The sequence below is a fragment of the Siniperca chuatsi genome, linkage group LG16, assembly GCF_020085105.1.
Source record: "Siniperca chuatsi isolate FFG_IHB_CAS linkage group LG16, ASM2008510v1, whole genome shotgun sequence".
In the NCBI taxonomy this organism is placed as follows: domain Eukaryota; kingdom Metazoa; phylum Chordata; class Actinopteri; order Centrarchiformes; family Sinipercidae; genus Siniperca; species Siniperca chuatsi.
In genome coordinates, this window is record NC_058057.1 from 20,008,342 (window position 1) to 20,035,507 (window position 27,166).

Consider the following 27,166-nt stretch of genomic DNA (forward strand, 5'->3'; position numbering starts at 1 on the left):
AATCTGACCTGTGAACCTACGCTATTTGTTCTAATTAAGAGCAGAAATGTGGGAATCCTTTGGCGGGGGAAGATAGATGGTTGATATCTCACAGCTGTGAGTCCTACTCAGTATATGAAATACAATGCAATTAAGCATTGATCAGCCTGCACCTCTGGCCTTGGTAATACACCCATCCTCCAAGGTTTAGGTCCAAGAACAAGCTGTACTTTATCATCTGCATCCTCTCTCTCCGCTGCTGCACCCACTCACAGAGGGAGACATGTTGACTGTTATAAGGGCTTATCTGCATTGTAGAACACACATATGGACTCGATGACTAATGTTTGTTTACCTCTGTTGCTTTCAAATTTTTTTGTTTTCTTCAAAACCTCCAAGACATTATGCAACATCTGATGATGCATGGCACATCTATACAGTAAAGGTCGGGTTCTCTGGAGAGAGAGAGAGAGAGAGAGAGAGAATGTGAATGTGTGGCAGTATGTAGGCTCATTTTATTTGTTCTGCTCACCTGCTCTCCTTGTGCCTTCCAGGCTCAGACTCGATGTACTCAAGGAAAGGAACATGCATCCTCTGGGTCAGGTCAACAGGTGTCTTTCTTCAGATGTTCTTATGACTTTTGTATTTATTTTGCGTTTCACCACCTATTCTGCCTTTAGCTTGCTGTCTGCCTTTTCTGTATGACCCACGGTGATGTCATGATATCCTTGCCATCCAGCCCTCTCAACAGTAAGTCATTCTGAGCTAACCAGCACAGCTGCTGCCATAGCAAAACAAATCCACATCAAACTGAACAGTTTTTGTGTAAGGACATACTGTATAAAGTACAATGATACAGGAACTGTTGTGTGTATTTCCCATTTTACAAAAGCGGATAAAACAGTTTTTGGACATATCTGTGGAAATAGCATCTAAGCTTAAAGTGGGTATTTCCCATGGCAGTGGTTGGCTGATTGACTAAGAGCTGACGTTGCTAGGACACACACTATCGACTTCTATGATGCGAACTGGAAAACATCACACTATATCCAATGAATATGTTTTTCACCCCTTTTCTATGAGTTTGAAAGCATTGGCTACCAACCGTTTAAGCCGTCTGTCCCTTGACAAAATGTAACATTGGGTGGACACATTGTGCTGTTAAATTTCTATTCCACTCGAAAAGTGGAACTTAGCAAGCTAGGCTAACTAGCTTCCACCCTGAAAGTGGAAAAACACAAGGATATAATTTTAATTGGTTGGCTTATTAATAAATTATATAAAATCATCCTCACTCTTACAGGTGATGATAAGCTGGAGCTAAGTTGCAGCCAATAGACCATCACTGTTTCATTTAAGCTTGTGTTCACCAGAGCTTTTAGCAACAACAAAAAAAGTTGTCCTTTTTTAAGGACATACTGTAACATATTGTATTTTTCACTTCTATAAGAGCTTTTGTAGCTGGATAATCACAGGGACACTTCCAGGTATGTAAATGTACATTTAAGTTAGTATAACTGCACTGTAAATGTACATTTAAGTCAGTGTAACTGCACTGAATAGAATTTTGTACCCACCCACTCCACTCCTCCACCAAAGCACACTTATAATACGAGTGGTGGTGTTCTTCCATAGAAAAATGCATTATCTAAAATATACATGCGGTAGGGCAGTAAAACTAAGCTGGCGAAAAGACAGTTGACAGAAAATTAATTGGCAACTATTTTAATAATCACTTTAATAACTTAATTGATTAATTTAAAGCATCAACAAATTAATTTATTTGAAGTCATTTATCAATTAAAAATACCCAACAATTTTAGCTTCTCAATTGTAAGGATTTGCTTATTTTCTCAGTCTTATGTGATAGTAAACTGAATATCTTGGAGTTTTGAACATTTCATTGGACAAAACATTGACTGATAATGTTGCAGCCTTAAGCTTAAATGTAGCCTTTTCTAGTGTATTTTGTGATACAATACAGTATCACATTCAGTGACAGTTTTAGCTCAATAAATATGTGCTTCAGCCACAGCTAAATCTGGATTAGTTGGCTCCATCTCCCAACCGCAATTAGGGAAGCAAATTGTTTTGTACACCTTCAAAACCAAAGTCAAATGTTCTTTTCTGTCTGAGATCCAGCCAACCCCAGTGCTATCTAGCTCATTGCAGAGGCAGTCTTTTCTACTGTAGCTTAGACAGCACAGCTACAGCTGCATGCTGTTGGTGCCTAGTGAAGGGCTGCCTCCTGGTTGTTGCCTCTTCACACTGACACTCTGTCTGCTGTCTGCATGAATGTGTCTGAGTGTGTGGGCTGTGCTCGGCACTCATGTGCGTTTGTAGTTGTCGGTTTATCTTTTCTTTCTTCGAGACAGGCCGGTGATGTGTCTAACAGGCAGTGGTTTGCTTTAGCACAGACGTGCACTGGCCAAAGTCCCATCTCTGCAACATAACTAATGGATGGATAACTAATCATGTATGATTTAGTTGCTTTGACATTCTGTCACACCAACTTTTGCACCCTCAACAGTCCTGATGGGAAGGGTTTTATTTTTGCTTATAGTAACCCGTTGTCTACACAGTATGTGTTTCACATTCACTTAGTGGGTGTAGCTGTGACCTGAAGCGTGTTTTTTAATGCTTTGTCAATTTTTTCCCACCTATTTTCTTAAACACTTGATTTAACACCCCTTAACAAAAGTTCTCGAGTTAAATACTACAGAATACAGTAATTGTCTCTGAGCTAAAATGATTAGTCAATTAATTGATTTGTCAATTCACAGAAAAAGCAAAAAATTGCTAGTTCCAACTTCTCAAATGTGAATATTTTCTATAATAGTACATTGAATATGGATTATTGTTTTGGACTGTTAGTTGGACAAAACAAGACATTTTAAGACGTCACCTTGGGCTCTGGAAACTTGTGACAGGCACTTTTTGCTTTTTGCTGACATTCTACAGACCAGATGATTAACTAATTAGTCGAGAAAATAATCTGTAGATTAATTTAATTAATTTAACATAATCATTAGTCCCAACCAATTTCACATAGTGGCCAAACTGTGGAATTACAATTTCCACGTCCGACTTTTCCCGATAGACTTAAATTGTGAAAGAAGCGGCTGTAAAACGTTTTTTTGAGCATCTCAGCCCCCGCAAAATGACTTGTTTCACTATCAGAATTTGATTCATTTGGTCCAGTAACATGGAAAGTCTAGAAGAGCCGCACAATAAAATCATTTTATCCCCATTCAAGGTAGTGGAGGGCTAAACTGGAGGGAGGAGTCGGTGTTACGCTAGTGTGCTTGCTCCTGTGGGGGCCACACAATGCAGAAGCTATGCGGAAGATCCGGGTAATTTTATACCTGGAAGTCGAACTTTTTTGGCTTCATGCGCCACTGACCAGCTTTCACAGGAATGAACGCTGTATCCAGTTCTCTTTATAGATCCATGGTTGCAGCCCTATTTTCCATATTTGCCAATGGTTTGCCGTGGCTATTTCAGACAAACAACTAGTTTGGAAAGAGACTGTTTTATAAATTAAATGTTATAGTGTAGTGAATGTAGTAGTGGTGTATAGAAACTTTTCATTCAACCCAATTTACACCCATCCCGCTATTAACACTGATTGGCTGAGTTACCCTTTGACCAGGCAATGTGCTATCAGTACCCATCTAGTCATCCCATAGACAGATGGGCTCCTGGTGTGTCCCTGGGCCTCAGCTCAGATTATGAATTTCAGTGGAATGATTTCTTGATAATAACTATCTTTTTCTAATTTCACATTTGGCAATGTTAGTTAATGGTAGTTACTCATCAAGACATCTGTCCAGTTCGCCCCAGGTTCTTTTCATACCACATTTCAATTCAATGCTGTGCCTTGATATTTCTCATCATCCTTGCCTGTTCTTTTTTAATGTTCATCTTTTCCCTGTCACCACAAATGAATGTGTAAAATTTAATCTTGATCACCGTTTTTATAAAACGACCAGTATCCATCAAAAGATAAGACGTTCGAAGACGTTTAACTTCTCCAGACTGCGTAACCTTGTTTGACTCCAGGCCAGCCAGTGGTTTAGCACATCTGAGAAAGAGACTGCACACATTCTGATGTGGGGTTTTGATTTAATAGGGAGCTGCACACTGGCTTCAGAGGCCCATTCACATTAGGTTTTGAAAGAAACCTCGAGAAAGAGCCCTGTGGTCTGACTGGAATATCAATCCATTGTCTCCATAAAAGCTTCAGGAATGGAAGGTGCATAATATCAGTTCAGGTGTGCGGAGGAAAAGCTGGTGAAATCGCACAGAAAATTAACCACAGCATTGCTTTGTTAATGAGAGCATGCTGCATTATCCTACTGGCATATGCATATTAATAGACCATAAGGTGTAGACATATTTTACATACATGAGACCAATTGTTAACTCTAATTTATAAAACTTCTACCTCTTCAGTGTCTTCCCTGCATGTATTGCTTATTACTTTTAGAAAGATACTTCTCAGGCCTCAACTCTGTATTTACTGCATGCCAATTACCGCTGCTTAGGATAAAGTTTTATTAATCGCGTTTGTTTTTTTAATATAATTTTACTCACAGTGGCTTATTTTTGCTCATAGCTGTATCTTTGTCACTTACACCTGTTGTGTTGGTGACATTCATTAATTTGGTTTTGTTAATTGTACATTGTTGAATAAAGAGATTATTAAGGTTCTACACTATCCTTTACTGCCTCTTAGTTTAGTGTCACCTTGCTGTTAGCCCTGTGGATGGCATCTTAGGTGTAGGAATGAGTAGAAAACCTATTCTGCATTCCACTCATTTCTGCTCATTTTGTATTCCAGTTGAGCCATTGTAGTCCAGCCCATACAATCTGTTATTCTAACCACACCAGGAAATGGTCATTCAAAGTTGGGGTCAAGGTCAGAATATAATGTCCCCACCTGGGATGCTTTGTTGCAGCAAAACATAAAAACACATCACAGTCTGACATTTTCTTGTAATCTCTGGAAACATAAATCCAGTGAAATAGCCTTAAAAGGTAAAGGTAACAGCAATGTTTCACTCTAAATTAGTCTTCAGTTGATTCAGCCTGGTTTTGCCACTGGTATATGGATGCCTATTGTTAATCTATATAAACAATTACCTAAATTCAAAACTAGCTTCACAAAATATTAGGAACAGACAAATCTTTTTCTCAGCTGATAGGTGGAGTTTGCTCATTTGTATCTCTGGGATGCATTCGCTCTAAGTCATCAAGTCATCAAATCTGCAGGGCCATTTCCCAGTTCAGTGTCAGTGAGAGCTGAAATGATCAGTTGATTATTTGATCAAAAGAGAATTAATCCAGCAATTTATCGATTTATCAAAAATGTTTTAATTTTTCAAGTGAAAATTCCAAATATTCTCTGGTTGCAGCTCCTCAGATGTGAAAATTGGCAGCTTTTCTCTGTTTTTAATCACTATTACTATCATCTTTGGGTTTTGGAGTGTTGGTTAGACTAAGTAATACATTTAAAGAGGTCATGTTGCGCTTTGGGAAATTATGATTATGATGGCATTTTTTCAAAAATGTTTTCTATGTTATGGACCAAACAATTAATCAATTAACCAAGAAAGTTATCGTCAGATTAATTGCTAAATTGCCCTAGATCTAAATTATTTTACAAAACCATTTGGTCCCTGTGGCCCCTTTTGCTTTTCACATTGTCACTGGGGCACCAAGAGGTTGATGCTTAAGGTTCCTTTTGTATGAAGGGGGCTTTTGTGTTTGTCATAAATCACAAGTGACATTATGCAACTACTGTGAACGTTGTTTGAGTCCTTGTGTGCAGTTATATTAAATGTTTCTTTTATGACATTTTTCTTGAATCTCTTTATTTTACTGTTTCTGATTTATTATTCATTGAGTCTGATTGTCTAATAAAAATAAGCTTGCTATGTAGAACACAACGCTATGTAGACTATATAAGAGTGAAGGAGAATGGCATACTTCATGTCATGTCGATGCTCTCCAGCTAACACCAAACTCGATATCATTCATCATTGTGCCTTTTTGTGAAATGAGCCCAAACATGAAACATTGGAGAGGAAAGTGGTATGCCTTCCATCCCCCCGACATTCGCTCTCTCGAGGGGAAAGACATTGCTTACGGGTTGATTTGTCTCCCCAAGCCTTTCCAATGTCCCGTCTCTGCCCTGGTGTCTGCAGTGACAGCTTGATCTCTTAATGGGGCTGTGCTGTTCACCTCCGCCCACACAACCCTACTGTATTGGGCAAAACTTTGTGTTTCCTTCCTAAAAAGGTTTACCATGAAAGCAGGGTTGCTGCCCGTTATCGCTCCAAGGAACTTCCTTACTGTAGGAGGATGTGTGAGTGGAAGTCTTCTTTCTGTTCATCTCTCCATCCAAGGTTCACTGTGCTCGACGGAGGTGGTGGGTGGGTGTGCTAAGATGGCAAGAGAACTGAAATGGAACTCCCAGATCTTACTGCCTACATGCCGTTCCCTCATAAAGGCTCCAGTTCTTTTTAGTCTGGCTATCTGCCTTCTCCATGTCAGCATGATTGTTAAGCTTTGTGTGATCTGCTGTGACTCATTCATCATTCTGGCGAGCACTGATGTTGCTCTGCTTTCTTTGCAGATACAGCAGAGACTGAACCGTTTTCTGTTGCTTTAGATAAATGTATGCAGCGCTACTCTAAGGGCTGATGACTTCACTTCCCTCAAAGACATTTTTGAGAAATAGTGATGTTTTGCATCAAAGTATTTTGTGGAACTGTGAATTCACTGTGAATTCATATATATATGTGTCTGTTATATAAATATAACAGACACAGGGTATTTTTCAGAATCAGAATCATGAATACTTTATTGATCCCCGAGGGGAAACTCTTTCGTTACAGCTGCTCACTATCATGTCAATGCACACTTGAGAATAGAAGGAATAGAAGTACTAAGCAAATTAAATATAATACACTATAATACAGGTAAGATAAATTAAGTACAAGTGGATATAAAGTATAAAAGCTAAAATAAGTGTAAGTATCAAAGTGGATTTAGAGGTTGATAAGTATGTACGGTATAATACAATGTAATAATATAAGTGGTTTTCTCTATTAAAACCAGTGCTCTGCGGCTGGAGAGCCGTGGTCCGCAAAGGTGAGGAGACGTTCCTCAAATTAATACATGAAACAAACAGAAATGCCATATTTCCATCAGGTTTTCCACATGGTTTTATATTATCTGAGGTTTGACTGGTGCTCTTTTAATTACGCGATCTTGTTGCGTCCATCTTGATGTGCTCAACTCCTAATATTCAAATAACAGTAGTGGATGGAAATGTGCAGTCATTTGCATTTTCTTTTGCAGATTATCTGGAAATGTGTTTAAAATGTGCACTACATCTGGATGGAAACCTGACTATTGTCATTTATGACACAAATTACCAAAAAAACAGCCCTGGAACATAACCTTACTCAACACAGTTGTGTGGTTCATCCCATATGTCTACATTTAAAAAAAATAAATAAATAAATCTGTTGTTTAATGAACACCATTTTCTATAAGCCCTAGACCATTGCCAGTTAAACCTTACAGCTCGCCAAGAGACAAGATAAGTCAAGCCGCAGTTCGAGGGTTTTTAAACAGCAGAGAAAGAGCTTTGGTGGATAATATGTTTATGACCGAAACCAGGTTACAGTATCAGCGCTGCTGTGTTTTTGTTTGCTAACAATTTTATCATTGTTTGAAGGTATCCTGTGTAGTTTTTGACCACTAGTAGCATTTTTTTCATGTGGGTTCCCGTTTTGTTTGTGTCTTGCATGCCCGTAAGCATGTGGGCGACTCTTTACACATTCCTGCTACCAATTTCATTGATTGAAACTTGGTGGCAGTAGCAATGTGCCATCAACAGCAGGGAAGAAGGACTGCAAGCTAGGAACTGTGGACAGTCGTGTCATGTTGTTTGTGTAAACAATGCATGATTTAAAATAGTTTTACACTGAATTTAAACCTAACATTTGTTTGTTTAAAAGAAAACTCCGCAAAGCTCCTTGATGTCAATATGTCATAGACAATGGAAAGTAAGCCCCAAGAGCACATTTAATTTTTTCAGAAATTTTCAGCCGACGGAAACCTAGTAATTCAGACATTTGTGTGTTCACACTAGTATCTTTGGATCTTCATTTCAAAATATGGATAAATGTCCTACTTTGCAGCAAATACTATCTGATGTATTATACAGCACTTTTTGTTCACTTCAAAGAGATTTTTTGAGAGACTAAATGTGTCATCATAAATGGTTATCTACTGAGCAGCTGAGACAGACCAATTTGGTCTAATGCTGGACAAAATGCACCGGTCAAAGGCTTAATTCACAGGAGAGACTGTCTCTTACAAGCCTGCTGTGTGTGAAATGGGTTGCCAGCCTTGCATTAAGTACAAATTAAGTTATGTTATATTACACACTTTCTTGTGTTTGTGATTGAGGTTATAATTTGATTTGTCTCCAAGCAGCACGAGGACAGATGATGGCAATCTGTCATCTCCTGCATCGTGAATGTGTCTTGGCTCTGATGATTGTTGACAGTCTCCATATTTACTGCACACTTTGCTATCTCCTAGTCAACAGGCACTCAAAATGTCCGTGCCTGCTGATTGAATTGTCAGAGCTGGACAATCAGTGGAAAGATGCAGGCATTGTTAATTAAAATTTAATCATTTTATTATTTCCATCATTGAGACAGGAGACGACTTCCAATATGTTATAAGGCCGCTCTAAGTACAATACTGTTCCACCTTTCAATACCTTCCTGCATGGCTAAAATGCATTGCTTTCAGCTTAAGTTCATCTTTATTGCTTGGTATGATAACTGATATCTACTGCAGTGCACTAATGCATTCCTTTCTATTTTATTGACCAAGGCCATTTCCTGCCTGCCTAAATATATTTACCCTCTGCATGAACATACAGAAAAGCAAAGATCACTTGAAGAGTTTTCACACAAAGGATTGCAGAAAATACCTCCTCCTGACATAACACAAGATAACGATGGAGCTCCTGTGACTGTCAGTGACTCATCCTCATTTTCTGCAAATTATTCCACAGTATGTCAAAGATACCCTTTCGGATTTATCATTTTAAATTTTTTTCCTATTTCTATTTAAGATGTTTCTAAAAATTCTCTTCAACCTACATTAATTGCTTTCACAAGCTGTAAAAACAATATTGACACAAAGTTGCGGGCCATAAAACCACTGACAACACTGAGCTGAAAAAAATTTAAAACACTCTGTAGAGCTAGGAGGAACTGCAAAGCCAGGTGATAATTCTCTGTGGGTTACACCTCTCCCATTGCACATAGTCATTTTTGTTCATATAAAAATCCATATTTTCGCAATACTAGCACTGACCGTTTTTTTGCATTTGAGCCCTAGTCCTTGTCCGACAGTGATTGTGCACTCTCTGTTACTGTCTCCCCTTTAAAAAGCTTACAGATTGTTCTTTGTGTAGTTATATGCAATCATATATTAGATTTGGCATTTGGTATTACATTACAGCTGAATATTTACCAAGGCATATGATAGGTTTTTAGATTGATTTCCTACCTTCCAAGCAGCAGCGGCAGGTTTCTCTTCATGCCGGGGCAGTTTGGAAATATACTCGGTTCAGATTGGTAATCCGTCACAAAGAACACAACATCATATTGAACTTAATGCACAGTTTTATTTTTGTGAAAGTGACATGGTTGAATTGCCATGCTGTTGCAGTTTCTTCTCATATCTCGTGTTCACTTTTCAAAGAATGATTTGAAGGTCTTGTATTTCAGTTCCTTGCGTTTTAAAATATCACTGAAGATGGAGCACCCAGCAAACCTTGGCTGTCATCTTCACATCATCTCCACCTTGTCTAAGCGCACAAAATCCTCAGTCTTCATATTCATGCTTGACAACACAGAATTCCTGATATTGTACAATTTTACTTCTCTGCTTTGACACAGTGTTTGGAATTAAACCCCAACACTTAATGTGAGCCTACCCATTTCTAATATTCAGCCCTATTTTCTATCATATATATTTTATTGAAGATATGTTAATGTTCACACAGTTGGTAGAGCTGTATGCTTCAATTTTCCATTAGGACAAAAAGCCAGTACAAGAAAACACAGAACATGGGAAACCTAGAAGAACACAGTGAAGTATGTGCAAGGTGACAAAATAAAGAAAAAGCAAAACAATGAAAAACAAACCAAAAAGTAAAATAAAATATAAACAACCAAAAAAACCAACCCAAAGCCCTGCCCAGTTGTAAAGGGACAAGTGCTCCAGCTGCACTGCAATACCAACCAACCTTATAAAAACTCTGGTCCACGCTTGTTTAATGGCCTCCATGGAGGGTAAGTTTCAATTTCAATTTTCTCATATAGAATTGATATTTTCTTTTTGGAATTAAAAATGGTGACTTAAAACAGACATCTAATTTATCCTGTTCTGAGGTGACAAAATTGGGCAGGTGCTGTCGAACAAAATTTCTTACTTGAAGATAACTTAGAAAAAATAGTTTTAGGTACTGGAAACCGGCAAAAACTCTAACAACATACCCCCCCCTACTAAAACTGAGGTAGAACCCATCGTAGATGGGGGAAGAGAGGGGTTATTTGAAAGAGGAGTCAAAAAGGCAAGCGCTGTTAAATTGGGGGATCATCATTTTCATGTGCAGATGGTATATTCAGCCTTATTTTAATGCCTCTAATATCCTTGCTGTAGTTGCCGTGGCTGTTGATGTGCTTCATGATGTGGAAAATGTGCTTTTATTGTACAGCAGCTCTGCCACGTCTCCTGGGCATCCCTCGCCTAATATAGTGCCATAGGTTTCTTTTCTCTGCAACAGCTGTGGTGCTGGGTGGTTGGTGTTAATAGAAGAGATGAAATCCACCCTTTCCAGTCATCAGGACCTTAATGATTTGTTGCTATTATTGTCCTAAACTTGGGCTGTCAAGTTACAGATATTGATCTCTCAGTCATGCATTATCAATCAAAAAGATTAGCGCTTGGTTTCAGTGCTAGATGGATGAAAACAAGGTATCTGACTTTGTGCTTTTAACGCTGCAGGATTTGTCGAGTATAAGACTTATGTTGGAACTCTATAGCTGTAGTTGACTTTATAAATCAATGTCATGTCATGTGTTCCCAGCTAAAGCTTTCAGCAGCCCATCTTGTCATTTATCAGTTTTGCTTGACTGAAATTGTGCCCTTCTCATTTCTATTTTTCAGCTACTGGAGGGCAGCTTCACGTCCCAGGTCAGCCACGAAGTCGACGGGCTTATCTTCCAGCCATGCGGGGTAAGCTTCCATCTTTTTATGACAATCTGTCATTTTTCAAAGCCGTAGTCCTGTTGACACAGGTTGATTGTCAGGCACAGCTTTTTCTTCCACCAAGCTCCTACATAAGAATCGGACAGCTTGTCACTACCACCCACCGTTTGTCACGCTCTATATCAGTCTTGCCCTCTGTTATTGTAAAGGAAACCACACACCTACATGCACTTATCATTAGTGCAGCAATATGACAGATAGTTATCTAGATGTGAGTACAAGTAATATTAAAGGTATTTTGAGATGTGGAATAAAGCTGCAGGTAGCTATAGTGCCTACTGACTCTAATGCTCCTTGAGGAAAAATATGTCCTGAATAAGGTTTTTGCATATTATTCTCAGCTTTGGCACATTAGGCTTATGTTAAGCATCAAGAATCTCAATCTATATCTAAAATTCGTTTACTCTTACTTTGTGAAGCATCTGCCTTATTTTACTTGATTACTTGCTTTGCGTCTTTAATTTTTAATTATATCCTCAAGTAATTCTAAAATAATAATGATAAAGTTTATTTTGGGGATCAACAGTAATACGTATTTTAACCACCAAAAAAAGTTCGACCTAAAAAAAATCTATATCAATCTAAGTGTACACTGTAAAAGTAAAATTCTCACCGCTTTACCGTGCTTTCAGACAGCCCTTTCCTTTGGCACTACATTTTCTCAACCGTGGGACTACACATACGCGCTGCATCTACTGTAGGCAATACAACAACTATCGATAAGTTTCTCATACAACTCCACTTGATCTATCAGTTTAATAGCACTTATCAAAACCAGATATTAAAAAGTGCTTTACAAGGAAAAGAGCAAAAACACATACAAAGTCATATACACAACAAGAGAAAAGTATACCAAAACAGTTTTGCATCCACCATCTTGCATTCCAAATTATAAACATGCCTGAATTGAACATTACAGCACTGTAAATGAATGCAATTGGGAATATGATAATGTTAATGTTAATAAGCTCGTGGTTTTAAGGTCTCTCCCATGGGAGAATATTTCAAGTAATAATTTTTTACACTAGAGTTTATAATTTTACCTATTAGCACACCTTCGAGCAGCGAGGGAGAATTTCATAAAAGCAACAAGAGCAGGCAAATGTTTTTGGCTGGGTTGAATCCAGCAGATTTGCATGACAAAGAACTGGACAGCACTCGCTTACATGGATTATTGGTGTTTAACATTTTGTGTCTAGACACCTGCTTCTCTTTTGTTTTGACCCCGGATATGTAACATCTCTTCAGTCAAAGGTAAATAATCAACAGAACAACTGCTGCCCCACTTCTCAGGCATGGTGCACTTCAAGCCTAATCAGAGATGTTAAATCAGGTATTTTGACTTTTTTTGGTTGGAGTTTGGCAACATGCATTTTAATCCACAGATAGCAATGCAGAGATTTTCTGATGAGAGATGTGACACTGGTGATTTTGTGAATATAAGTTACTGCTTATATTTTCTCCCTTACCTAATTTCCTCCCCAGTATCAGTGATGATTAGCAAGATTGCTAAAAACCCTTTTAATGTAGCTAATTCACATGGGAGAGAATTAGCATGGGAAATTCTGATTAAGACATCCCTTTAAGGAGTACCATATGGAGGCATTGTTTCTCTCAGCACGGCTGTATGTAATTCATTGAATTCATATTGATTATGTAGTACTGCTGTAATTCTGTGTACATCAGAATTACAGCAGTAAAAATCGAGGTAATCGAGGACCTGCTCAATCAGCACATAAAACTAAAGAGATATGTCCATCAAGTTCAACCAAATAACAGTCTGTGTTTCTCCCTCTTGTAGAGGAGCATTTTCAGTTTCTGCTCTTCTCTGTGATTTGTGAAGTAATTATCATACGGTGTATAACTGTGGCTATAGCCATCCGGTAGCGACAGTTCTCAGGAGAGCTGGCAATGAAATTTGGAGGAGGCAGGTTTACACAACTGCACTATCTCTCCACCGCAACATGAGCAGAGATGATCTGCATCTCCGAGCAGACTTCTCTCCGCGGCTGGTTAATTGATGCGTCACTGTCTTGACAAATATCGCAACATAAAATGTCTTATATTTGCAGGTGCTTGCAATTCCTGATAGTGTTTTCTTTTACAATATAATCTTTCCCGTTGCGGTTTTTCATACATTTGGTTTTTGCTTGTTTATGAGAAAGTGCTGTACCGTATTTCTCTTTCAGAGAAGGGGGGATGATAATTAGATTTAGATTTCTTATTTCCACAGTCAATTTCTAATTTATAAAACTGTAAGGAACATTAAATTGTTCAGTATGTTTGGAGGAAGAGAAATGAATTATGTAAAAACAGGGTATGATCATTGGTTTCTTTTTTAGCTGCACATTATGTAAGAGATGCTTTAGAGAACATTTTTAGGAGAGTTCCAAATTATATACAATCCTGACCAGAAAATGGTTTTGGATTTAGAGCACTAGAGGGTTGCTGCTTTTGATCCAGCCAGCCATTGATTTAGGGTAATCTTGTCCTCTGTAGCCTCAGTGAATTTGATGGATCATCAGCAACTGGACCAGAGAAAGATGTTGAAAACATTCTGGCCCTCTGGATGTAAGGACGTATGTGGCATTTATCGAACCGGCTGAGGAAATTGCAACAACATCATCCGCATCCCAGTCATGGATTAGGATTACACTGTTAAGCAGGGTTTGTGATTTGTTATGGCAGGTGCTTTTTGCAGATTTGAAATGATTGCTGTTCAACAAGCAGGAATCAGCCAGGGTGTGCAAATGTTCTGTCAATAAGAAAAAGGATTGCATGCACAGGTCATCGTTCAGACAAGTCTATTTTGTTGGCAGGTGCCTTTTTTCACCCCCCTTTTATATAATTCTCGCCTTTGAATTGGATGGAAGTGCTTTCGCTGCACTGCAAGGCTGTGTGTGATATACAGTTCAATTAAGAAATTACCACAATAGATAGATATTCCATATGCCCCATTAAAGCAATCTGTGATCAAATCACCGTTCATTAAGATGTTTTTTCAGCAGTTTCATGAATCTGACAGAAGGAAATGTCTCCAAACTCTTGAAGGTCAGCAGCTGGTTCCTGTCTGCACAGGTGCTCAAACAAATGGGCCGGGTCGGAAAATCCGGCAAGACTAAATGATGATGCAAATAGTCGGCCATAAAAGAAAGTATTATGCATCACTGGCTGGCTTTACTTTTCTATTACAGCATCTACATTAAACAATTAAACAGCTTGTTTATGAGGGTTTTGGTTCTATGAATCTGCCATAGATGAAAAAAAAAGTCTTAAGCATTATACAACAGAAACAAACAGGATTTTTGCAATAAACCAACAGTAATTTCTTCAACTAAATTTGTTATATTCACATGCATCTAACCTTACTTGGCTAATGAGAACAGCGTGACAGTGGTCTGGGTATCATCACAAGAGGCTCTGCATATACTTAAATACAGCAGTGGAGACACATTTAAATTGTAATAACAACCCTTAACAACCACAGCCCGATGATGGCAGGGTGACAGACAAAACACTAACACCATAACACACATAATGCAAATAGGAATGATTTGCGCCTGCTGTTTGTAAGTCTATTTGAAAATAGTCTGTGCTAATGTCTGTTACTGCGTTATAGAACTCCTCCTTCATAGCACTCAACATCACCATATTTTGAGACTCTTCAGAAATGATGGCAAGAGACAAAATTCATCCTTCATGAGTCCCCTTCCAACCATATGTGTATTTTTTAAATATGAAAAAGCCCTGTCCATGTTGCAGTGTTAAGATTAGGGGACAAGTGGCATTTCTGCTACTTGGCACTTTTTCAGGTGAACTTTATTTTAGAAAAGATTGACTAAAGGATTTGAAAAGGAAAAGAATAAAATGTTGTGATTTTGCAATATATTTCTCTTTGGAGGCGCTATGTAACATTATTTTGAACATGTCGGTTTTGGTTTGTGGGGGGTGGAGACACACATCCTGCGACAAAGAGAGCACTGTTGTCAGATCTGTACGCAGTATCTGCAGATACCCCGAGTTTAGATATTGAATCAGTTTCAGGAGAGAAAAAATAGCATAATTTCTGGGTTGTGAAATTCCCTCTAATACACAGAGTTTTGCTTCACCACAAGATGTCTGATCTTTGGTCAATTTCAGCCTCAAACTTAACATTTGGTAAGATTTCAGTTTACAAGAACATTACTCATTTATTACAGGCCTATTCACAGCAGTTTACAGCAAATGCAATAGTAGGATGAGTTTAAATTATTTTCACCAACTATCAACCAGTAATGTTTGTAGGGGGCCAATAACACTGCCTCACAAAGCGATTGTCATTGATTTTGTCGATCTCTTTACCAACCAGTGCAATGTTAATCTCTTCTTGTGTGAATGGGATTAGGGTGGTCCTGCAGTTAATCTCAACACGGTCTTACTGCTCTGAATATCCATTAATATTAGCACAAAGGTTGCCACTGCAGCAGCCCGCAGTCACTGGGTGTGTTATCTCACCCAACACATGGTGCCTTTAGAATATGTTTTTTAACCATTGCCACAGATGGCAGGATTGCTTATGGGAGAGCACTCCAGATGACCTCTGTACAAAGAATACAAAGATGTTTTTTGTTGTTCTCTTTTACACTTTTTTTTTTTTTAAGGTTTATCTGTAATCATTTTTTCAAGTTAGTCAAGTCAAATCCAAGTCAGTACAGAAGGTGTGAATCATATACATTTTGGATCCAGTGAAGTTGAAGCTTTTGAATCATATTGTGAAAGATGATCGAAGACAGATATGTGAGTTTAGGGCCACATCATCAGTTATTGTGCATTTTATGTGGTTCACGAATCAGTATAATCATTTTATATGGGCTTTGCTATTCTTCAGAGCATCTATGTGTCTTAACTGCAGACCATTTACCTCAAGATTTACTATTTAACTTCCCCCCGTCCCTGTATTCCTTAACCTTGTTTATTCCGAGACAAATCTTTTATGTCACTGCACATTCACACCAAAACCCTCCAAAAACCCTGTTACTCTCAAAGAAACAGGCCAGTGTGTCTGAGCTGTACCAGTGGGAGCTTTTCTCTGTAGAACAGATTTATTGGACTTAACCAGCCTTTTGTCTGTAATCTGCAGCATACCTAAACAATAATTCTGCCTCTGAACAAAAAGCTGTTATTGAAATGAGACTTTGAAAAAACACTGTAATCAAAGGACTTACCTTGAAGCATTCTCTCAAGCAAGTGTCTTTGTCTTCAGTAGAATTACATCCTTGCTTTCTACATTTATTAAGCTTTTGTTTATCGATGGCTTCTAATATAATCTGTTATATTCACTACATCTGTGATTATGATGGTATGTGTACAATTATAGATGATCAGCCTTTGATATGAAGCAGCCACTCGAGTATTTATGAATAATTGTGCTGCAGATATTTCCTGGGTTTGTTGTATATCTCACTACTCTTAAAATGCTCTTAAAATGTTTGTGTGTTTATTTATTACTATTTTCCCAAAAAAGTCAAAACATTTCTGGCAGTATTCAGAGGAAGGCACAATATTTATATCCATGTAAAGGCAATCTAATCTAAGAAACTCCAAAGCAAATTGTATTCATGGCAACCTTCAGCTACAGTATGGTATATTTTGCAAGTGTTAGAAAATCAGGAGCAAAGATTAAACAGTATATGGATGGCATCCATCACAGATACAGTGATGCATCTCACTCTCAATTTAATCTTTTAGCCATGCTAGCAGCATGGCTCTAGGGATGGTAATTTTGGTAGATTTGTCTGTCAGTTGGTCCACCACTTCGGTCCAGACTGAAATATCTCAACAACAATTAGATGGATTACCATGAAATTTTGTAAGGAAATATAGGCTTGTATATAACTAACTAGTGGATGGATGTTGTGGTTTGTGTTCATCAAACTTGAATTTGAACTTGACCATCAATGAACTGTTAAATCACTACATACTGCTAAACTTTTCTTTGTTTTGTTAAGACATGTAAGCATGCGTTTGGCTGCATTTACCTCAGCATTAACATCCATATCCACACCTGCTCCGTCTGTCTGTCTGTCTGTCTGTCTCTCTCTCTCTCTCTCTCTCTCTCTCTCTCTCTCTCTCTCTCTCTCTCTCTCTCTCTCTCTCTCTCTCTCTCTCTCTCTCTCTCTCTCTCTCTCTCTCTCTCTCTCTCTCTCATCCTCCTTCCCTCCTTCCACCAGTTGCATTGCCATGTGTACCTTGTTCATATTTTGTGTCTTTTTGTCTTATACTTCTCTTTTTTGTTAACCATGAGCGTGTAGATGTATACTAAAGATTATAATATCTTAATTTTATGAGTAATATTTTAAGATATACTAACAGTTTTTCTCAGGTGGAGTTAGCCAAAGAATAAAAACTAAAAATATTTTGAAATCAACCATGCACAATCTACATAATGAGCCGGTGCCTTAGGAAATCAGGCGCTAAATACACACAGATCGCCGCCGCAAACACAGTGAAAACCACAGCTTACATTTGCGCAATGTCATTTTCTTAGTAAATCTGGCCCTACGTGTATTATGTCTATACAATTTTTCTTTGAAAACTTTCATTGTTGATGTTAGCACCTGTAAGCAAATATTGTAATTAAAGCTAAAATAAAAGATTGTTGAACTAATTATATTCCTTTAAGAGTATGTGTTCAAATTATTTTCTACTTGGAGTATATACTGTGCTGTACAAAGAGCTGTGGTTCCACATTTTGTATTCTGGTTCAGTGTTTTCTACAGTGTTTTCCTCCCCATATTTTGAGTCAAAGAGAAAATAATAGGGCCCTATTTCATCCTGTGGAAATCCAATACATCCAATAGATCCAAAACAACCTGGCTATTTCTGGACTTTAAAAGGGTAACAAATCTCTAATCTACAGCCGTTCAATAGCTTGTCACACTGTCTCTTTGCTGCTCTCTCCCTAGATTCTAATAGTCGGTCTCCCTCCCCCCAGGTTATTTATTTCCCCGTATTGACATCAGGGAAGGGCTACGGTTTGGTCCTACCAGTCGCAACAAACTTACTCTGTTTTAAAGCTGTTTGTCTGATAACCTGTCAAGTAACTGTAAAGAGTAATGCATGATTGTTTTTATGAACCCAACCTGTCTTTTTCATTCATTAGCTCCAGGTTTCTTGAGGAGCATTCATGCTTGTGAAAGCATTGTTGGTGTATTTTCTGTGTCCAATTTGGGGGTATTTTGAAAATGCAGTTTCTTGTGGAAGTTATAAAGTCTTAGGTGGCAGTTTTGTGGACTACGCTGAGTTTTTATCTTTGTCACCAAAAAGGTTGAAGTAGATATAGAAAACTTCAAAGTCAGCCGAGCAGCACTTGCACAGCTATGCTGGTGGTGATGCCTGCAGTCACGTCATGCTGGTATTTTTGAACCGCAGCACAATTTGAGTTTGTTATATTCAGAATTCTTAAACAAGAGATAAGAATATGGAGTCCAGGAAGCAGAGAAACATTTGAGAATATAATATATAAGTTACTGAGAGATTTAAAAATAATTTTGTTTTTTTTTTGTATTATCTGCATGGCCAAAAAGTACTGAGGATAAATTTAAAAATTTTGTAAATTGGTTGTAGTGACCCTTTAATAGGTTTGATTTTAAAGATTAACTTAACACCCTCTTGTCTGTTGCACCTCTGACCACTTCCAGCATCACTGATTTGTCTGGTTGGGTGGTGGTTATTGGCGTTAACAAGCAAAGAAATGAGGTAATGCGCCAACAAAGGCAGTAAAGAAGACTGCTTGCTAATAAACACTGATGTAAGCAATGCAGGATGTAACATATTTTAGAAATCGGCTTTGCAAATGTTTTATGAGGAAAGAAATGCAGCACACTTTTTTTAGACCTCAAGGATACACACAATGTGTTTCGGTGAGAAATACTGAATGTAAACACAACTTTTGTTTGTTTACAAGAAAATTTCACACTTTAAGTTACTCTTTAAGATAAGAGAAGATAAGATAAGCCTTTATTGATCCACAGAGTGAAAAATTCAGGTGTTGCAGCAGCACAAGGACAGAAATAGTTTAAGTACAGATAAATAGAGAAAGGTTTAAAAAAAAATAAAGTAGACAAAAGTCCAAAAACATGGAATTGTAGCAAGAGAGCTGCTGCAACAGGCTGCCTACTGCTCTGCCCTGGAAGGTAACTGTGAAAAGCAAAGTAAATAATTGTGAAAAGTTTTTCATTTGAAGGGAGGAGCTGGGTTTACTGGGTCCAACAAAGGTCTAAAATTTTATGTCACGGTTCAATTTTCATGGGTGAGTTTTAGGTCATTTTAGGGCTGAAGAGTTTTGTTAGACCTTGCAACCCTGTGTGGGGTGGCTGTCGAATTGTCCATTAACAGACAGATGCTCTTTCATATTTCTAAAGACAGTTCAAGTAATTGATTTGTTATACAGTGAATACAGTCATTTGTTTTGGAATTCATGCTCTGCTTTTTAAAATAACTGAAGAAACCATACAGCCACACTTTTGCTTTCACACTGTGTATCTCCCTCAGTTTTTCCTCCCCTCAGCCTCTGAATTTCTGATTTGAAAGAGCAGGCAATTTATATGCAATGGAACATCATTAGAGGAAAATGAATTTGACTGATGAGAGATGTGTTCTTGAATGGAGGTCGGGTTTGAAGGTCTGTTTTGCACCTCAGTAATAAAGCTCTTGTTTTCTATGTGCAGTTACTTATTGACAAGACTAACAATAGTAATGAAATCGCGAGTGCAACTGCCAGCACTTTTTCATTTAGGAATAAATTTGAAGGTTGCTTATTTATTTAATCTGCACTCTTTCATGGGGTTGTTGCCATGGTTCTGCTGGATCATTTAAAGCAAATTTCACTTTGGTTGAAAATGTAGCACACACATTTTAGCATGCAGGGTTAGGAACAAGCATCAACAGATCCTCAGGGTAGAACTATTCATTATTAGAAGAAGTTTACATGTACTGTTAGTGTTTTACCACAGTGAAGACGCACACAAACCAAGCAAACATTTTGCCAGTGGTGGAAGAAGTATTCAGATCCTTTTACTTAAGTAAAAGTAGCAATAACACATTGAAAATACTCCACTACAAGTAAAAGTCCTGCATTCAAAACCTTACTTGAGTATTATCAGCAAAATGTACTTAAAGATGGGATATGCAATTCTAATCCAATACACGTCTTTTTGTCAAATTCAGCAAATACCTGCTCACGGTCTGCTGGCTGTCTGTTCTGTTTGTGCGCTGAAAAAAACTGTGGTGTCTGTCGTATCCTGACATTTTGACAACAGCTACCATAGCTAACGTTAACTTAGCTGGCCCGTCGGCTTGCGCAGAGAGCAGTTGAGCACACGCCCCTTGGATTGGGGTGTGAGTTGCCAGGTTGCGGTAACAGATGGGTTGAAATTGTGTTTTCATTTTATCTGGCAACTTGGGTGACGTCAGACAAAACATCCAAAACTTGGATCCGTGTATTCATAATAAAGTTTGAGAGCCATGCAAATTACAGGAGAGAAACAACCAAGTGGGAGGGCGCTGGGAGTTGGGCCTTGAAATACGGGAGAAATCCGGGAAAAACTGGAGTGTTGACAGGTATGGAAGTAAAATTGTCCCTGTCAGTGTTTAACTATTATAATATGATGTTTCTGGATTAATATTACTGCTGTAGATGTTTAAGGTTGAGCTAATTTAACTCCTTTATATACTAATTAATAAATCTATAGCAATGCATCATATTCTATAAGATCATATGTTTGTAGCGGCCTGTCCTGTTAGAACCACATATCTCTAAAAAGTCAACTTTTCATGAGCTCAGTAAAACAGACGTTTTTGATTTCTTTGTGACGATGCAGTTGAGTTAGTTTAGTTTAGAGTTAGTTTAAGAAGTAGGGGAATTTTCTCAACCCATAAAGGAACACTTAATATTTCAGTTTATCAGAAAAATTCAAAATCACCAAATTTGGAGATACATGGTTTTTACTGGACAAGAAGGGTATGAAAAGTAACTAGTAACTAAAGCTGTCTAAAAACTAAAAGTACAATATTTGCCTCTGGGATGTAGAAGAGTAGAAGTATGAAGTTGCATCAAATGGAAATACTCAGGTAAAGTACAAGTACCTCGAATTTGTACTATAAGTACTTTTACTCAAGTACTGTACTTCATTCCACTCTGCTTTTTGCCTATATATATTAGCTCTTCGGAAGTACTGTATTTCTTCTTCTTTTATTCAGCTCATTTATGAAGTAATCTGATCAACAATTGTGGAGGACTTAATCACTAGACGTGTATATATTTAATTTCGCATTAGAGCTACATAAGTGGAATAAATAATTTCACAAGAGGTTATTTTGATGCCTGTGCAGCATAGCATATCTAAATGCATTGAATGTTCCTTTCCACACCCACGTTTTCAGAAGAAAAGATGTACTCAGTTGATGTTTTTTAGAAGAGACATGCCCTCTTTTCCTTTTCTAGCTAACTGTGGTGAATAGCCTTTGTGGATTGTGCTGGTTTCAAAGGCACATGAAGTGCCGCCTCCCACACGGAGAGCTCCACTGCAGACAAAGCAGAAGGACACCCCACACTCGTGTTCCCTTCACTTTACACCTAAAACGACAAAGTCAACTTGCCCTTGACTCAAATTAGTTATAATTTCTCGACTTTGCCATCAGTATAGGATTTTATTTTCATAATGATGCCCATGCAGTACATTATATTAAAGTCCAACTGAAATCACATCCCATTTTGTAGTCAAAAATAATGTCAATGTGTTTTTTAACTGTACTGTTAATAGTTTATTATTAAAAGGAAGAAAAAAGGTATTTGGTGAAATATTGTTCTTTTTCATCTCAGATGGCTCGATGGGCTTGTTCAGTTGACAGTAGTTGGTGTTGGTGTTACACTGTAGCGAACGAGAGACAAAGTAAACAAACTTTGTATGTCATGAGCAGACTTCGTAATTTAACTCTAAATTGGTATTGAGGAGTAAGGACCACAACAGTATCTAACCAGACTGAAGTGACATTTGCAGGTACGTTTACATGCAGCTGAGTAGATAATTTGCTATCTAGCCTGCAAACTGTTAGATAAGGAGACTTTAGCAGGAAAGCTAATGTGGGTTGTTGTTCAAAGTCTGTCTGTCTGCTCTGCCTCTGATAGAACGCTGGCGTTAATGCTATGTGCAAGATTTGATTGTCTGAATCGAAATAATAAAGGTATTCCATCACATTAATGCAAAACTAAGGGGATGCCATCATAAAACCAGGAAATTTAAAATACAAATTTCTCCTTTTTGTTTTTTTGGGGGTTTTTTTCTCAAAGGAGAACAGGACAGGTGATTGGACTTGGAGCTCTGACATAGCATATGTTTGTCTTACTTAGTTCTAAAAATCATGCTGTAAGACACCAAATACTTGCAGAGAAATGCATTTTTAGTAGTGCAGCAACATCTGATTTTACTCTTTTTAAAGTGTAGATTCACCCAAATCACTAAAAAACATTTGTCACTTACTTCTAGTGGTATCTTACAGTGCAGATAGTTTTGGCAGTACTGGAAGAAGTACTCAGATCCTTTACTTAAGTAAAAGAAGCAATACCACAGTGTAAAGATACTGTGGTAAGTAAAAGTCCTGCATTTAAAATGTACTCCGTAAAAGTGTACTTAAGTATCAAAAGTAAAAGTGCTCATTCTGCAAAATGGCCTTTTTCAAAGTTAAATTTTATTATATTCTGTAAGTATTACATTATTGGATTACTGTTGCTGATGGATACAGCATTTTACTGTTGTAGCTGGTTGTTGGATCATCTAACAGCATCTGAAGCGCCCTTTCCGACTTTGTCCGTCAATTTTTTTGTAACTTTCCGAAACCACTAATCACACCCCCTTTACGCAATGATTGGCCAGGTGCGGAGGGGTGAAAGTAAGGCGAGTCTTTAACTCTTCTCTCAAGCTCTCTTGTGTCATTCTTCATACAAATATTGTCCATCACTTCTTGTGTGTTCAACGGAGTGCAACACCATGAATTCCTTCAAGGAGAGACTGTCCAAACCTGTGCACTATTATTATACGCATCATTGTGTCAAGATTACAAAAACACGCAAAAGACACAGTTCATGGAGAAAGATCAGGGAAGCATTGTGATGCGGCCTGGTGGAGGCTATAATGGCAGGATTTCTGCCCCACCTTCGAAAGGGGTAATTTCTGAACAGGTATAAACACGTGTGCCTTTAGACAGGGTCAGACAACATGTTGTACAACCTACTTGGTTTCAAGCATACAAATCCTGTCACTTTCTGCAATGGTACTGAACTTTGACATCAGATTTAAAACGTGGGCTGCAGAATCATACAACATGAGTATGATTTCTAGATACTGGGCTTGACCCTGAATTGACTGAAAAATCATTAGAAAACTTGTAAGGCTGCAAGATTCTCATGCTATTCAACAAATCCAACAGCTTGCCAAACTAAGACACCAGGCCTTGCGTTTGTGGAGGAGTGCTGTAGTTTTTATTTGTTTTGTTTTTTTGATAAGTAGTCATATGTTTCTTTTTGCCGATGATGATTTAAAGTTTTTTAAAGTCCTGCCATAGGGGCATACGTGGGTGGAGCCAGGAACCCCTTATTTGGTCTGTGCTGTGACTGCGCAGGTTCTCCTGAGGAATCCTGTCTTGTTTTCCACACATTTCCTTGGAGTAGACTTCTGTTACCGGGCAACCTGACAGTGACAGAGTCTGTTCATCTGTTCCCGCCTCCACCTGTCATGCCTTTACATTTCTCATGTTCCAGTGCACTTGTTTCATGTCCTTCTAAATGTCAGGCACACATGTAAAAGTGATGAAGGAAAGCATGTTGTTTGGTTATGTGTCATATGTTGCTGCACATTGAAACACAGTAGTGATGTGAAAAATGTAATCATGTTGAATCATAATTTGTCAGCCTGTAAATACATCTATTCTTGTGCTCCCACCATGCAGTTTTCTACATATAATCATTTCATTTCAAATGTGGAGTGCTTGAACATTTAATTAACTCTTGTTTGCATTTCATGACATTGTTGATACCCAGCATCTAATTTTTATAAGATCAATTCATTTCCATGTCTTGCTGCTCTAGATAGTTAGATACCAACAGTGTATCATAATGGAGCCTAATTTGTATGAGGGTTTTCAGTTCATTAGCTGTGACTGTTGCTCAAAAATTCTGCTTAGCTTACAAATTACTCAGCTATTAAGTCCGCTGTTATGAGTTGACATAAATGAGCACCTACCCATGAAACCACAGTGTCACCCTTGTTCCATAAAAGCTTTAAGATGTATTTATCCCCAACAAATCTTCCCTGTTATTAATTTTTTTGGGACTGGGTTTCCCTGCAGAGATACAAGGCCGGAAGGTGTGATGACATCCTCAAGTGGAAGCCCCCCAATCTCAACTCTGTGGACTTTCGCCTCAAGATCACCAAAGTCGGAGGAGAAGGGTAAGTCTCTGTTGCCGGGGAAACACTCTGCTTGATGAATCTTATAGATCCTATCATTTTGTGACACTTATGAGTACTTCCAGACATCCACACCAACATATGTGTACAGCTGCTATGTGTGTCTGTGTCAAAAGCATGCTTTGAATCAAAGAAATCCAGAATTTCTTTGACATTAATCTTTTCTTCACTATCTCATCTTTTACTTGCATTTCCTTTTTGCCTTAGGGTTCAAAACGTTGCTACAGTGTGCAAAAGTTAATTCCTTTCACCATAAATGCCTATATGCACCTTGTGTCCAATCTCATAAATGTCTTATTTGCTGTACGTGCCTATATGTGCAAAGAAAAACATTACTGCTCTTCCTCTTTTCTCTCATTTTATGTTTATTATCCTCTGCAACATAAATTATTCAGATCCACTGGTGCTCATCCTAGCCCTCATCCTGGTAAACATTAGACCTCTGCAGACAAACAATTCTATTTTTAGTTAAGGCTTAAACAACTATTGGATGGATTGCCTTGAAATTTGGTACAGATGTTCATGGTGTCCAGAGGATGAATCCTCATAACTTTGGTGATCCCCTGACTTTTCCACTACAACCACCAACAGTTCAAATTTTCACTTATCTAGTGAAATATTGCAACAACTATTGGATGGATTTGCACAAAATTTTGTACAGACATTCATGGTTCCCAAAGAATAAATCCTAAGGACTTTGGTGATCCGCTGCCTTTTCTTCTAGCGCCTACTTGAGGTTGACATTTGTGGTTTTGAGTAAAATATCTCTATCAACTATCAGATGGATTGCCATGAAATTATGTACAGACATTTATGTTCCCCTCAGGATGAATTGTAATAACTTTGATCCCTTTTCATTTGATGTCAGATCTGTCCAATACTTTAGTTTATGACCAAATACCTGCAAAACTGATGACATTCCCATCAGCCTCAGCTGTACCTTGTATTTACTGCTAATTATCAAATGTTAGCATGTTAACGGGCTAAATTAAAATGATAAACATTATACCTGCTAAACATCAGCATGTAAGCATTGTAACTGTGAGTATGTTAGCATGCTGACATTCACAATTAGCTCAAAGCAACACACTGTGTCTAAGTACATCCTTACAGAGCTGCTAGCATGGTTGAAGACTCATATTTGTGTTTGTTTTTTGTCAGCACAGCACACACTCTGTGCTTTTCTTAATCTTAGTCTGTGAGTATTTTCTGAGTGCAGGCAAACACACATAGCAGTGAGCTTTCTGGTCATGCTGCCTTTTCCTTTGAGAGCCAGATGACCTTAGTGACTGTCCCAGCTTTGTAGCCATGAGCCTGCCACCATTCACCAACAACAGACTGAGAGGATCACAGCAGGGCACAGTCACTCATTCTACTCCGAAGGCAGCCAGCAGGCCAGCTTCTTGACTCCTCCCTGTGTGTGGGAGAACACAGACGAATATTGTTGCCATTTGAGAACATTCTAATATTTTCCCGAAAGATGAATTTTGCTGGTAGAGGAGCAGGACCTCCCTCAGTCTTGGTGTAGGTTTTCAAACATCTCCTTAGTTATTGTCTGAGAGGGAGAGAGAGATGGACAGACATGTAAGGAGGTAACAACTGTTTATTCATCAGCCCACACAATCAATCCTTGAGCACGTCTTTGTGTACCACTAAGGCATACAGCCATGCAAGTTTTATTACCTCTCTGAAAGCAAACACAGAGGCAGACTGTGATTATTGTCAGCAGGAAGAGTGGATTGGTGGAAAAGAACTAACTGGAAAGGTGAAGCAATTCCAGAAAGCATGCCAGTGCCCTTCCCAAGTGTTGAATTGAAACAGTCTCAAGTATTGTATAGATTTCTTGACTTATGGATAATTTGAGGCAGCATTCTGTCTGAGGAGGTGATGACTATCATTAGGTGTGTTGGGATTTTTACCCAGAAAAGGAGAATAGTACTGTTTTACTGGCTTTGATTGGCTCTCTAGAGGCCAGCATCCAGGCTACTCGTTACTGGTGTTTCTACTCAAGTGTCATTACAGCATCCTGATCCATATTTTGTGTAAAGGATCCATAGTCGAGACAGCCGAGTCAGGTACTCTCACTTGTGACTGATGATGTAAAGTTCAAGTTGAAGTTGAACAACATGTAATCAATGCTTTTATTCTTGACTGTATTACCATGAGAGTTAATGTCCTTTGCAACATTTCACCTGCAGAGCCACCATGACGTTGACATTTGTGGCTTTGAGTGAAAAGATTCAAACCATCATGGAGACTCTGCATGGTGTCAGGGAATTTTGATTTTTAGACACAATATTTCTGCAGTGCCA

At 38.2% G+C, this 27,166-nt stretch overlaps 1 protein-coding gene across 4 annotated transcripts in view; it reads left to right on the forward strand.

Moving 5' to 3' along the window:
- The window catches only part of rngtt (RNA guanylyltransferase and 5'-phosphatase), a 91,663-nt gene that overhangs the window by 45,573 nt on the left and 18,924 nt on the right, over window positions 1-27,166 (forward strand). For all 4 annotated transcript variants that reach the window (XM_044168328.1, XM_044168330.1, XM_044168329.1 and 1 more), the window contains 2 exons: window positions 11,251-11,319; window positions 24,736-24,836. In XM_044168328.1, the coding sequence (XP_044024263.1) occupies window positions 11,251-11,319; window positions 24,736-24,836 (170 nt within the window). The remainder of the gene's footprint in view (window positions 1-11,250; window positions 11,320-24,735; window positions 24,837-27,166) is intronic.